Source organism: Zingiber officinale, chromosome 6A (genome assembly GCF_018446385.1).
Source record: "Zingiber officinale cultivar Zhangliang chromosome 6A, Zo_v1.1, whole genome shotgun sequence".
NCBI classification, from domain to species: Eukaryota; Viridiplantae; Streptophyta; class Magnoliopsida; order Zingiberales; family Zingiberaceae; genus Zingiber; species Zingiber officinale.
Window position 1 is genome coordinate 18,374,811 of NC_055997.1, and position 14,600 is coordinate 18,389,410.

Below are 14,600 nucleotides of genomic sequence, written 5' to 3' on the forward strand. Positions count from 1 at the left end.
CACACGTTGAGTACCATGTGGTCATCCCCATCATAATCCACCAAAAGTGACAAATTTGCATCACTATCATGTTGATTTATTCTATAGTGTTATTGATATGTAACTTTAAGAGTTAAATGCAAAGGCAGGTATAAAGTTACTGTTGGAACCCCAACGTGTTTTGATGTGATCAAATAAATTAAGTTAGGTCATGTTTGGTTTAACCCTTGTGTTTAAGTGTGCAGGAGCTTAGGAGCACAGGAAGTCGAGCAGAAGACGCGGCTAACGAGAAGGACGGTACGGGAGATAGCCAACGGGCTCGGTGCGTCTGAGGGACGAAGTGACCGTGGAAGAGTACACCGATGGACGAGAAGAACGTACGCGATGTTCAAGGGATGAGAAACTGGGGAGGAAGGTTGCTCGAGGAGAAGGCCGGAACTTGCGTTCGGATGAGCCATATTCTGGATGGCCGAGATCACCCAAGCTAGTAGAGCCGGAGTGAAAGACTCAGACCGAGACGAGCTGAACTGGAGCAGAGGTCTCGGACCGAGAAAAGTCAATCCTGTTGACTTTCCTGGTCCGGGCGCCCGGAACCATTCTGAGCGCCCAGACCAGTCCAGGGCGCCCGGGATGCTTCCGGGCGCCCGGACCTGACTTTTTGACCAGATCGAGTTTTGACTCGATCTGAATGTTGGGGGATAAAATTTTATCCCCCCTCAGGGCGCCCGGACCCTTCGGGGCGCCCCCAATAGTACTATAAATAAAGCACTGTTCTGCACAGTTTATTCAATTCATTTGTAATCCATTTCGCTTTGCTTTACATTTCTGTCTGTGTTGTTAATGCTGTAAGAGGCTACTCCGCCCGAAGGAGACATCATATAGTGCGCCTTATTTTTCTTGGATTAACAATCTCCTGATTGCAAACCAAGTAACTTTCTTGTGTATGTTTTCTTTTTTTATTAGTCTCTTTATTTTAAATTACAAGTGCTTTTATTTAGTTGAAAATTCGAGAAAGGGTTGTTTTATTTTGTAGGGCAATTCACCCCTCCCCTCTTGCTGGCCTCCAAAGGGACCAATAGTTACTTCTTTGTGTAGCTTGTTTGTGTCTGTAAAAATCTTTTTTAGCTTTTGACAAGAAAAAATTGATACTACTAACTGAGTTTTATTCACAAGATTTCTTAAGATGATCTCCTCATACTTGATGATCAACTTGAAACTTATATATGTGATATGCGTTCTAAAAAAACATTTCAAAAAAAAAAAGTAGATTCGCTACTTTAGCGGCCCCCCTAGTGTTGACCCCACGGATATGAAGGGAGGTAAATGCAGGTACATAGGTCATAGGCGTATGGTGAGGTAAACCCCAGGTCGTCAATTCCTGAGAATCGACCCCTGGTCATTACGCTAGAGATGTCAAGAAAAGTTATGTCAGATAGCGGCCCCCTACTATCTATGCTACACCCTAGGGGTTCTAACAAAATATTTCAAGAATTGAAAGGACTTGGTGATATTTCAGATAAATTAGTTATGTCAAAGAAAAGTTTAGTGTTCCCGTTGGTTATAAGCTTTTGACATTGACATTAATTCTGCTTATTGTAATTGTGACTGTAAAGAGAGTATTTTCTGTCATGAGAATTGTGAAAGTTACGTTGTATAATCAAATGAGTGATAATTGAATGAATGATAGTCTTATTGTTTATGTAGAAAAAGATAAATTTCTAACGGTTGATAATGAAGCTATTATATAAAGGTTTCAAAATATAAAAAATCAAAAAGAATAATTGTAAGGTAATTATTTTTTGGTGGTTTATGATTATATATATAATTATCTTTGATTATTAGTTGTCTACATTGAATCAATATTCTAACTCTGTCCCTACTAGCGAGGTTGGACTATGGAAAACCTAGTTGAGAACTAGACAAATCTAGTTGGGAACTATATTATGTCCAAGGTAGGTCAGCTGAGAGCTGAACACTTGGCAAAAAAAGAAATGTTGGAGGAACACTTGGCAAAAAAAGAAATGTTGGAGGAGTGAACTCCAAGCAAGTGGATCTAGTAGGTTAGGTAAATCAAGTTCTAGGTTTTGCACGTTTTAGGTATTTTTTGCATATTTGTGTTATAGGAAGATGCATCTGGATGAAGATTCGGGAGATCAAAATTTATTTAAGAGAACTTGACCAAGTTTAGAAAGGCAAACTACTCCAATTAACCCTAAGGGCATGCTTGGTAGACTTAAATGGAATATGGTAGGAATAAAATCATCATTGGATTGGAATGAATGTGAGAATGGAATGAAATAGATGTTCCATTCCAATGCTTGGTATCGAGTTGGGAATGTAATGCTTATTATTCATTTGATTCTACTCTTATGATTAGTAACTCTAAAATAAACAATAAGAATAGAATGATATTATTTGTGTTGATAAAATTACCCTTTAAATAAAACAAATAAAAATAACAATTACACCAGAAATTTGTTAACTTTATTCTAATTTTATTAATTTTTTAATGACAATTGACTAAATATATTCTCAAAATGTGTTTAAATAAATATTCAATTCAAAAATAATCAAAATAATTCAAACTACATATCAAATAACTAACATAATTTATTTTTATTAAAAAAGAATATAGGGGATAATTTTGACAAATATAAAAAAAATAACATAGAGGATGTGATGGAACACTGATTGCTTCATATCTCCAAGGGAATCGGTATTCCCATTAAATTAGGAATCAGCATAATGAGGATTCCCATTTTTATGGAAACATCAAGCATTAGAATTGGAATGGGTTGGGAATGCATATTCCATTCTCACCCTATTCCACTCTACCAAGCATGCCCTAGAGTTTTCAGGTGACCCGAAGGTTATAGGCGATTGGAGAAGTTTCCATGCGACCCGAGAATCTTACGACGACTTGACGTCCAGTCTGTTGGACCAATCCCAATGGTTCATTCGACCATGTGTTTTGACATTTGGGCAAAGGATTTACGTTAGGTTCACCATTGTATTTGATATGTGTATGTGAATGTGCAGATTTACAGGATACACATATGACTCAACTTGATGGCTTCGGATCCGGTGAAGGATAGAGCATCCGAGGGATCGTGGATAATGTGACAAGGATAAGGACCGAGGGAAGCGACTTCAAGGCATACGCAAATGATGGCATTAGGGACGAGCCACGGGCTTGAATGTATCCGAGGGACGAGAGCTAAAGGAAGTAGGCTTGAAGATAAGAGGTCAAGGTTGCAACGGAGAGTCAAGTGAGCCGTAAGGGTGAGGGTTCGAGTGTTAAGAGATTGTACTCGGGGTACCAGTCGATTGATGGAAATAGCAATCGACTAGTACAATCAACTAGGCAGTCGATTGGGAGCGAACAGAATGCCTCTGTTGGTTTGGCCAGTGTGGAGCAATCGATTGGTACTTTCATCAGTCGACTGGTATCGAGCCGTTGGGTTGTATCGGTCGAATCTCTACAGAGAATAGTCAACTGGCACTTTCACCAGTCGATTGGTAGGCGGAGTTTTCCAACCCATGACCTATATAACCAAGGCTTTAGAGTTTGGTTAAGGCTGACGAAATAGATATGGTTAACCGCTATTAGTAGTCTACCTTGAGTTGTGATCGAAGTGCGGTATATTGATCAAGGTTGTGCGAGGTTTACTCCACCGAGAAGGAGTTCACGCTAGCAGGAGTTCCGGGGCTTGATCCATCGAAGGATCACAGGGATCGTCCACCTTACGGACAGCCGTGAAGTAGGAGTAAGTTATCTCCGAACCACGTAAATCGTCGTGTTAGCGATTTGCATTTCCTTCTTGTTTTTAGATTAGCTTTATATTTGTTATTGGTATTATTCCGTTGCGCAAACTAACGAAAACCTAGGAAGTGATCATTTAGGAGGGTCGTCTATCCAACCCCCCTTCTAGTCGGCTATACAAGATCCCTAACAAGTGGTATCAAAGCCAGGATGTTCTCCTTCGGACTAATCGCCGAGGAAGCAAGAAGATGGCCGACTTGATAGCACCTCCAAAGTTTGAAGGAGGAGGCTTATGGGACATCACGTATTGGATGATGAAGATGGAGGTCTTCTTCAATACGGATTGGGACACCATGATGGTGGTCAAGGAGCCATTCGAAGTCCCAAAAGACAAGAAAGGAAAGAGACTCCGACCACGTCATTGGACAGAGGAGCAAACCTCACGATCAAAGACAAATGATAAAGTAATATCTATTTTGATTGATATTTTACCTAATGATGTGATGAGCCGTGTAGGTGAATACGAGAACTCTCACGATTTGTGGAGCAAGATAAAGAAAGTTCCTTGGGAAGAACGTATGTCTAGACAAGAACAAGAGGAGGAGCAACTAGAAGGTGATGAGTGCTCAACTTCCGAGAAGGAGGAGAAGGATGAGGAAATGTCATCCACAAGTATCGATGAGGAAACATCCTCAAAGGTTAAGTGAAGAGGATGAAGAAGAGGTCTTAGAAGTAGTCAACTTTGCTAGCATCTCCACCGAAGTGAAGTCAAAGGACAACATCATTTGCTTCAGTTGCAATGAGAAGGGACACTGCAAGAGTAGATGTCCATTGGGTAAGAAAAAGGTAAATCCTAAACTCATTCAAGTTAATTTAAACACTAATAAGGGTTGTAGGAATGAAGAAGCCTAAAGGAGGAGAATGCGCATTGTATGCTTCACGTGTGGGGAGAAGGACCACTACCACACCAAATGCCCTAAGAAGGGAGAGATCAAGAAGCTAGTACAATTAAAGAAATGGGAGAAGAAGAGAAGTAAAAGTCAAGGGGGAGCTTCAAGGGTAAGGGAGGTATACCCTAATTTGAAGTGTAATTCAAATTTAAATTCTTATGTTCCCATGCATGCTAGGAATAATTTTCATTATTTACCCATGAAAAATTTTCATTTTAAATATCATGATAGGAATAGGATAAATATCGATCATAATCCTAGGAGACCAATTAATGATAGACTTAAGGAGAATCTAGGTAGAAAATCCCAAGAAGGGAAGAGATATGCCTAGAAAAATGGGTAGGTCTAAAAATGTCCAATGTGGACATGATTATTCTAGGTTTAGGAACCTAAAATGGAAAAATCAAGCTTTGAAGGCAAAGATTGATAGTTTAGAGAAAACCCTAGCTAGATTCACGGTTGGATCTAGAGGGTTAAGTATGGTGTTGGGTAGCCAAAGGCCCAACAATGATAGATCGGGTTTAGGATATCGATCTAGTATCTCCAAGGCTAAGGGAAAGTCTTATGCTAGGGTTGCATATGACTATAGCAAGGAGAAGTGAATAAATGGCAAGGGAAAGTCATTTAAAGGTAAGGAGAAGCTAACCAAGGACAAGGTGTTCAAGGTTAAGAAAGTTAGGTTTGTAGGCCAAGTGTTACCAGAGGTGCGCCGATGTGGCCTAGCAATTGTGGATGAGTCACCTAGGGAGGTGACCAAGGTTAAGAGCTCTAGAGAAAGCTCAAAGAGTCAATTTGGAACCTATGACAAATGAATCTCAAGTGAGTTTTACTTAGGAGTCTAGATTGAGTCATGAAATGTGCCAAAAGGTTTGGAGATGGATTTAAGTTTCAACCTAGGGAATTAGCACACATAGGTTGTGTTTCATGCAAGGAAATATGACAATGGGGTCATATTACATGATAATTGATTTTAGATATATAGATGTCATATAAACCAATACTATGGATGCATTGTGGTTTAGTATGGGCAAATACATCAAGAGGAAACCAAAACCAGCACTTTAGATCAAGACTTAATTGAACAATTTAGCTAGTTTTTGGTTTTGTGTCAATCTTAGAATTGGTGATAGATACATTTTTAGATGTATTTTTCTCAAGTAAACATGGGTAAAACAGACCTCTCCATAAAATTTTTTAAAAAAAATTGATGTCTGTGAAATTTTTTATACATTTTTGAAATTAGGTTCAGAAATGCTGAAATTGGCTAAAATCAAGGTGTCAGTCGACTGGTACAGTTACCAGTCGACTGGTAATAGTATATTTCGAACATAAAATGGTTTTGTGTGTTGAAATCAATAGGAGTAGTCGACTAATACCAGTCTGAAATTATTTTCAGCACTAGATTTTGACCGGGTCAGCTCGTATAGGTGTATGAGATCCTAGTGTTGGACCCCGTGGTAGTTTTGATGTGATCAACCAAGTTAGTTAGGTCCTGCATTTTGTCTGAACCCTGTGTCTGAGTGTGCAGGAACTTAGGAGCGTAGGAAGTCGAGCGGAAGATGCAGCTAGCGAGAAGGACGGCACGGGAAGGGAGTCGACGGGCTCGGGTCCGAAGGACGAGAGAGCTACGAAAGAGTACTCCGGTGGACCGAGAAGAACGTGTGCGACGTTCGAGGGACGAGAAGCCGGACGGAAGACTGCTCGAGGAGAAGGCCGGGAACTGGGTTCGGGTGAGCCCTATTCCGGATGGCCGCAATCACCCAAGGAGTCGAATCGGAGCAAGTCAACTGGAGTTGACTTGTCAACGGTTCGGTCGACCGAACCCCATGATCGGTCGACCGAACCCCAATCCTCAAAAGACCAACCGCTCGTGACACGTCAGAAGCCACATCAGCAAGCCAGCCGTTGGGGGATTGATCGGTCGACCGAACCTCTTAATCGGTCGACCGAACCAACGTTTATCCAGAGACTCAGTCGAGCGTTTTGATCGGGCCAGCGCAGAGGAAGACCGTTGGCCAATCGGTCGACTGAACACAATGATCGGTCGACCGAACCTGAGCTCAATCCACAGAGACTGCACCTGGACGGAAAGATGGGCAGGTACAGCAGGTTCGGTCGACCGAACCTGGGGATCGGTCGACCGAACCTGGGGATCGGTCGACCGAACCTGGGGATCGGTCGATCGAACCTGGGGATCGGTCGACCGATCTCTCTCGAGTCAAACCTGATCCCGAATATCAGGTTAACAGATAGACTCTAGAACCCCTATATAAAGGGGGTCTCGGGTAGCTATTGTGGAACAACGATCTCGAACGAAATAGCAACTCTAGTAATTTCTGTATAAGCAACTACTGTGCTGTCAAAGTGTAAAAGACTTCTCCGCCTTCTGAGAAGGAGTTTTTCTTACCGCGCTTTTCTTACTGCCCTGGATTAACAACCCTCTTGGTTGTAACCAGGTTAATTTCTGTCTCCTTTTATTTCTGTAGTTAATTTAATATTGTTGCTTTATTTTAAGAGTTGGAAAGCTTTGAGTAGGGTATAATTTTTTTTGCAGGCAATTCACCCCCCTCTTGTCGGTCCCCGCTGCACCAACAAGTGGTATCAGAGCCCAACAGCCTCAGAGGGACTAACCGCCATCTGAAGCACAAAGATCTGAACAATGGCTGGCGCGAACATCCATCCCCCGAAGTTCGACGGAGATTTCGCTACATGGAAGCGAAAAATGGAGGTATTATTTAAAACAGACTTTGATATTTTAATTACTATGAAATATGGTTTTGCAGCGCCGAAAGATAAAGAAGAAAACACATGGAGCAAGAGGGAGCAAGCCGACTTCGTCGTCAACGGAAAGGCTGAGTTCCATCTACTCAGTGTACTGTCACCTCAGGAGGTAAATCAGATCGGAAGTTACGACTCCGCGAAAGATCTCTGGGAGAAATTCCTGGAGCTCCATGAAGGTACCTCCAAAGCGAAGCTAGCGAGGCGCGACATCCTCCGGAACCAGTTGACGAACCTCCGGATGAACCAAGGCGAGAAGGTAGCGCAGCTCCAAGCAAGGATCAAAGAGCTGATCACGCAACTAACTAATCTTGGAGAAGAGGTAACGAACCGGGACTCTATCCGGTATGCGCTCAATGCCTTCCCCAGAACTCCAGAGTGGGCCTCCTTAGTAGATGCATACTACATCTCTAAGGACCTCGAGGTAAGTACTTTAGAACAATTATTTTCCACTTTTGAACTTCATGAATCTCGAGTTTCAGAGCCCAATGGAGTAGAGAAGACCAGTCAGAACATTGCCTTAAAGGCAAAAATGAATAGTTCTGACTCCGAAGCCTCGGTTGACGAATCAGAAGCGGCATTTCTGGTAAAACGCTTCAATAAATTTTTAATACTAATAAGTTTAGATCGTAGAGGCATCAACGAAAGAAAAGGACGATTCGTTGCTACAACTGCAACGAAGAGGGGCACATCAAGGATGACTACCCCAAATTGAAGAGCAAGCAAAAGGAGAAGACAAAGACCAAGTACAAGAAACCAGATTCCTCCAAGCACAAAAATCTGAAAGCGACATGGGACGACTCTTCATCCTCCGAGTCAGAAGTCGAAGAATTCTCGGGACTAGCACTGATGGCCAACCATCAGCTAGAAGAAACATCTAGCTCAGAAATGAGCATTGATGAAGGGGGAGGAACATCAGAAGAAGAAAGCAACAGTGAAGGGGGAGCATCACCAGAACAGGTAAGTAAGGTACGCAATCTAACCCCAACTCAATCTTTTAAATTTATCAAGTCTCTTTCTAGAGAGTTAGATCATTTAGAAAAAGAGAATGCTGAACTAAAGTTGAACCTAGCAAGAGCATGCCCGTTAGAAATGTATGATCATCTAAAATCAGAGAATGATAAATTAAAATTAGAAATTGAAAAATTGAAAAATTGAAAACTGATGCATGCTTAAATAGATTTCCAAAATCAAAAGTTAGAATTTATGGAAAATTGAATTGGTACATTAAACAACATCAGGGTCAACTTAGGAAAATTCCTAAAAGTTATATACCCCCTATGTTTTTAAAGAATACCGTAGGAAGGAACCTTTACTGGGTTCCAAAATTTGTACTTGATTAATTTTTTTTCAAAAATTAAAAAGCTTACAGTGAGAAAATTAAACTTTGAGTTTCTTTATGGAAGCTTTGTCTAAGGAAGTGGTTGTTGCTCCAATAACCAAGAAGGTCTAGTGCCTTGCCACGACCTGGAAGCCGAAATATCGAAATAAAAATGTTTAATTAACTTTATGATAAAAGTATTAATATTAGAATTAAACAATACTTTAAAAAGTTTTTAAACATATCCTTAGGAACTATTTAAATTTTTTCCTAGAAAAATTGTTTCTTGAAATTTTTTCCTTTGCAAATTCTGAAAAATTCATCTTAACTTAGAAAATTTTTTTTAACACTTAGAATTTTTTTTTAAGTTAAACCTAATTCAACTTCTGTAACTTGTTTGCCCCCGTTTTTGCTGTGATCAAAGGAGGAGAATAAAGAAAAGTACAAGTTTAGGGGGAGTTAGGAAGTTTAAATTTTTAAATAGTGTTGCAATTTTACTTATTGCAAAACTTATGCTTAATATGCTAGTTTAGTAATTTTTCTTTAAAATTACTTCTTGTGTCTGTCTTACCCTAACTTGAACTTGGGTTGATGCACATCAAAAAGGGGGAGATTGTTGGATCCCGTGGTAGTTTTGGTGTGATCAACCAAGTTAGTTAGGTCCTGCGTTTTGTCTGAACCCTGTGTCTGAGTGTGCAGGAACTTAGGAGCGCAGGAAGTCGAGCGGAAGACGTAGCTAGCGAGAAGGACGGCACGGGAAGGGAGTCGACGGGCTCGGTGCGTCCGAAGGACGAGAGAGCTACGGAAGAGTACTCCGGTGGAGCGAGAAGAACGTGCGCGACGTTCAAGGGACGAGAAGCCGGACGGAAGACTGTTCGAGGAGAAGGTCGGGAACTGGGTTCGGGTGAGCCCTATTCCGGATGGCCGCAATCACCCAAGGAGCCGAATCGGAGCAAGTCAACTGGAGTTGACTTGTCAACGGTTCGGTCGACCGAACCCCATGATCGGTCGACCGAACCCCAATCCTCAGAAGACCAACCGCTCGTGACACGTCAGAAGCCACATCAGCAAGCCAGCCGTTGGGGGATTGATCGGTCGACCGAACCTCTTGATCGGTCGACCGAACCAAAGTTTATCTAGAGACTCAGTCGAGCGTTTTGATTGGGCCAGCGCAGAGGAAGACCGTTGGCCGATCGGTCGACCGAACACAATGATCGGTCGACCGAACCTGAGCTCAATCCACAGAGACTGCACCTGGATGGAAAGATGGGCAGGTACAGCAGGTTCGGTCGACCGAACCTGCAGATCGGTCGACCGAACCTGCGGATCGGTCGACCGATCTCTCTCAAGTCAAACCTGATCCCGAAGATCAGGTTAACAGATAGACTCTAGAACCCCTATATAAAGGGGGTCTCGGGTAGCTATTGTGGAACAACGAGCTCGAACGAAATAGCAACTCTAGTAATTTTTGTTTAAGCAACTACTGTGCTGTCAAAGTGTAAAAGGCTTCTCTGCCTTCTGAAAAGGAGTTTTTCTTACTGTGCTTTTCTTACTGCCCTGGATTAACAACCCTCTTGGTTGTAACCAGGTTAATTTCTGTCTCCTTTTATTTCTGTAGTTAATTTAATATTGTTGCTTTATTTTAAGAGTTGGAAAGCTTTGAGGAGGGTATAATTTTTTTTTACAGGCAATTCACCCCCCTCTTGCTGGTCCCCGCTGCACCAACACCTAGGGGGATAAATACATGAGTTTAGGATCAATCTAGATGATAAGTTTCAACAATTGGAATATTGTTAGAGCTTTTTGATATTAGGGAAAGGGGAAAAGTAAGGTTTAGTTGGGAAAACCTTAAATAACTTTGCATGAAATTCCTAGCTCAATGGAGAGCATAGGTGTAGGGGGAGCCTTGTGATAGGTTCTTAAATAGTCCTGTGGTAAAATTCCTAGCTCAATGGGGAGCATAGGTGTAGGGGGAACATTGGGATAAGTTCCAATGCATGTTTGCATTGTCCATTCGGCGGTGTAAGTCCAAGTGTGTAACCTTGACAACGTAAGTCAATTCGACGGTATAAGTCTAAGTGTGTAGCCTTGACAACGTAAGTTCATTCGACGGTGTAAGTCCAAGTGTGTAGCCTTGGTAACGTAAGTCTATTCGGTGGTGTAAGTCCAAGTGTGTATCCTTGGCAACGTAAGTCCATTGTTTTTAGCATATTTATTTGCTATTATATTTTCCCTACTTTAAACGTATTGCCAAACATTAAAAAGGGGGAAATTGTTAGAGCAATCCCAATGGTCTGTGCGACCATGTGTTTTGGTGTTTGGGCAAAGAGTTTAAGTTAGGTTCATCCTTATATTTGATATGTGTATGTGTGTATACAGATTTACAGGATAAACATATGACTCAGCTTGATGGCTTCGTGTCCGGTGAAGGATGAAGCATCCGAGGGACCGTGGACAAGGCAGGAAGGACAAGGGTTGAGGGAAGCGACTTCGAGACATACGCGAAGGATGACATTGGGGATGAGTCGCAGACTTGAATGCATCCGAGGGATGAGAGCCAAAGGAAGTAGGCTTGAAGGCAAGAGGTCAAGATTGCAACGAAAAGTCAAGGAGTCGTAAGGGTGAGGGTTTGAGTGCTGAGAGACTGTACTCGGAATACCAATCGACTGATGGAAATGGCAGTCAACTGGTACAGTCGACTGGGCAGTCGACTGGTACAGTCGACTGGGCAGTCGACTGGTACAATCGACTGGGAGCGAATAGAATGCTTCTTTTTGCTCGGCTAGTGTGGAGCAGTCAACTGGTATTTTCACCAGTCGACTAGTATCGAGCCATTGGGTTATAACGGTCTAATCTCCGCAGAGGGCAGTCGACTGGCACTTTCACCAGTCGACTGGTAAGCGGGGTTTTCCAATCCGTGACCTATATAACCAAGGCTTTGGAGCTTGGTTAAGGCCGACGAAATAAAGGTGGTTAACCCCCTATTAGTAGTCTACCTCAAGTTGTGATTGGAGTGCGGTGTATTGATCAAGGTTGTGCGAGATTTACTCCACCAAGAAGGAGTTCGCGCTAGCCGGAGTTCCAAGGATTGATCCACCGAAGGATCACAAGGATCGTCCACCTTATAGACAACCGTAGAGTAGGAGCAAGTTATCTCCGAACCACGTAAATCGTCGTGTTAGCGGTTTGTATTTCCTTCTTATTTTTAGATTAGCTTTCTATTTGTTATTTGTATTATTCCGCTGCGTAAACTAACGAATACCTAGAAAGCGATCATTTTTGTCTATCCAAGCCCCCCTTCTAGCCGATCATACAAGATCCCCAACACAGTCAACCCTAGAGCTATTGGTCAAGCCAAAGGAACTTTATTGGGTTCTAGAAGTTCAATCAATGGATGAGTTTTGACCAAGGTCTAGGCGACCGGAGGGTGTTCTAATCGACCAAAAGGCCAAAACTTAACCCGAATAGGATGAACTGAGTCAACAAAGGTCCAGTAGATCGAAGGAGTGACGATCGAGCTATATAAAAGGAGAGTCGAGACAAGCTCTTCAGACAACAATTGCATTGATTTTCTCTATTCTAAGTGCTCAAAAGTTCATCCAAGATCCTGCTCATGCGGTCCGAGCAGTGCCATGAGGAGAGTCGTGACATTCAAACCTTAAGATCGGATCAACTTGAGTTTGCTTTTACTTACATGCTTATTGTTTATATTACTACTCATACTTTGTATTTGTGATTGTCTTATAAATCTGTAAGAGGTTTTTCCGCCTCCAAAGAAGTTTCAGAAAGAAGATATACATTGTAGACTCGCATTGAGTGTGTAAGCCTGGGATGTATTAACCATGAGGGTTGAGAACCAAGTAAATATTTGATGTTCTTTATCTTTCTGTTTATATTTTTATTCTAGTGCTACTAACGACTCTGTTAGAAAAAATTGACGAAAAAAATAGTTACGTTATTCATCACTCTTCTAGCGTCAAATTAATTTTACACAATACTCATTATATTTGAAGTGAACATAATTCATCAAATTAATTTTACACAATACTCTTTATATTTCAAATGAAAATAATTTAATTATGATTAAACGTATAAAATTAATATGTAACTTTCATAACCTATAGCAGTTATTCGATAGCTTCTATATATTGGTGAAGTTATTTAATAGTTTTTAAAACAATGCTTAATTTATAAATATTTTTAGGATAAAATCATAGGAGGGTGATCATTTAATTTTTTTTAAAAAAATACAAATATGATGTTTTTTTAAAAAAATTTTATCTTTAATTTAAAAACTTATAAACGAAAAAAAAAAAAGGTGCTCCGACAAATTTAGTGCTCTTTTAACCATTTTTGTTGTGTGGTTGACTCTAAAAAATAAATTTATTCTTTCCCGTGAAAAAGGAAGCTTCGCGATGACTTCTCGTCTGTCAACGTTTTAATTTAATAAAAACTTTCCGTCTTGTGCTTGGGCGACAAGACAAGCAACTGAATGACTCTCGTGCCTGCAGTTCGAAAGCCATCGTCCAAAATATACACGTCACATCAAGCTCTCCTATCTTTCAAAATACCCCTCAAAGTTCTAAAATGGCCCTAGTACTCGTCAAAAAAGGAGTCCACCTCTTTGTTTTTGGATCCATCGGATCCATCCCTGTATACTTATAAAGGAGTAATTTTTTAAGATTAAACACTTTTAATAATATTATTACAACAAAATAATATATGTTAAAGTTTCGAGCCATTTTAATATATTCAAATTTAAAGGGTATTTTCTTAAAAAAACAAACTATAGAGGGTGGAATGAAACTTTCCCGTATCTACTAAGATAGCCCCCAAAATCTATCGTCATTGCTGACCCAAATCGAACAACGACGACTTCACGCACCTCATCCTTCTCTTCCCCGTCGTCTATAAATATCAATCCCAATCTTCTCCATTTCAACTGACTCATGGGTTCTTGCTTTTCCTCCTCCTTCGCCTCCGCCGCCGCCGCCGCCGCCGACGGAGGTTCCGAGCACCAGCGATTCTCTCTGACATCTAAAGTCGTCACAGCCGACGGCTCCTTGCTGGAGTACCCCGCCGAGACCAAAGTCCGCGACGTCCTACCCGGCCAACGCATATCGAATTCCTTCATCTGCAGCTCCGACGAGCTCTACTGCAACGCCAAAATCCCAGCTTTGGCCGCCGCCGACTCGCTCCGGCCGGGCCATCTCTACTTCCTCCTCCCGCTTTCCAAGCTCGAGTACCCGCTCTCTGGTTCTGACATGGCGGCGCTCGCGGTGCGGGCGAGCGTGGCCCTCTCCGCGTATGCTTCCGGCTCCGGCGAACGGCGACGCAAGGGCGCTCGGAGGGTGATGCCGGTGGCGGCGGAGTTAGCGGGGCAGCGCGTCGCGCTTAATGAAGCCGTGAACGAGAAGGAATTTGGATTTTATACTGATTTTGATGGCGGCGATGAGCGTTATTACGGATCGAACTCGCCTTATGAGAAGAAGAAGAAGAAGAAGATGCCGGCGATGAAGCAGAGTCAGGGCAGGCAACGGCGGTGGAATTACAGGCAGAGATTGAGCACGATCGAAGAGATTGTGGAATGAAGTAGGAACAGAGGAAGAACAGGATCGTGTAAAGTTTTACTTCTGATTTTACTTCTTTTTTTTTTAATAAATTTTTTGGTTCTTTTAGTTGAAGTTTGATTCGAGGAATATGGACATCATTTGACCAGAATTAGTCAAATTTATTTAATTCAAATTTGAATTAATATTGAGCAGCATCTAGAAAATAATTTTGGTCAAAATTATTAAAATTGGAAAAA

At 41.7% G+C, this 14,600-nt stretch overlaps 1 protein-coding gene across 1 annotated transcript; it reads left to right on the forward strand.

Moving 5' to 3' along the window:
• The first annotated feature begins 13,740 nt into the window (after positions 1 to 13,740).
• LOC121994661 lies at positions 13,741 to 14,382 on the forward strand. The gene has a single exon (XM_042548618.1). The coding sequence runs from the start codon at positions 13,741 to 13,743 to the stop codon at positions 14,380 to 14,382; it is 642 nt and encodes a 213-aa protein (XP_042404552.1).
• The last annotated feature ends 218 nt before the right edge of the window (positions 14,383 to 14,600 follow it).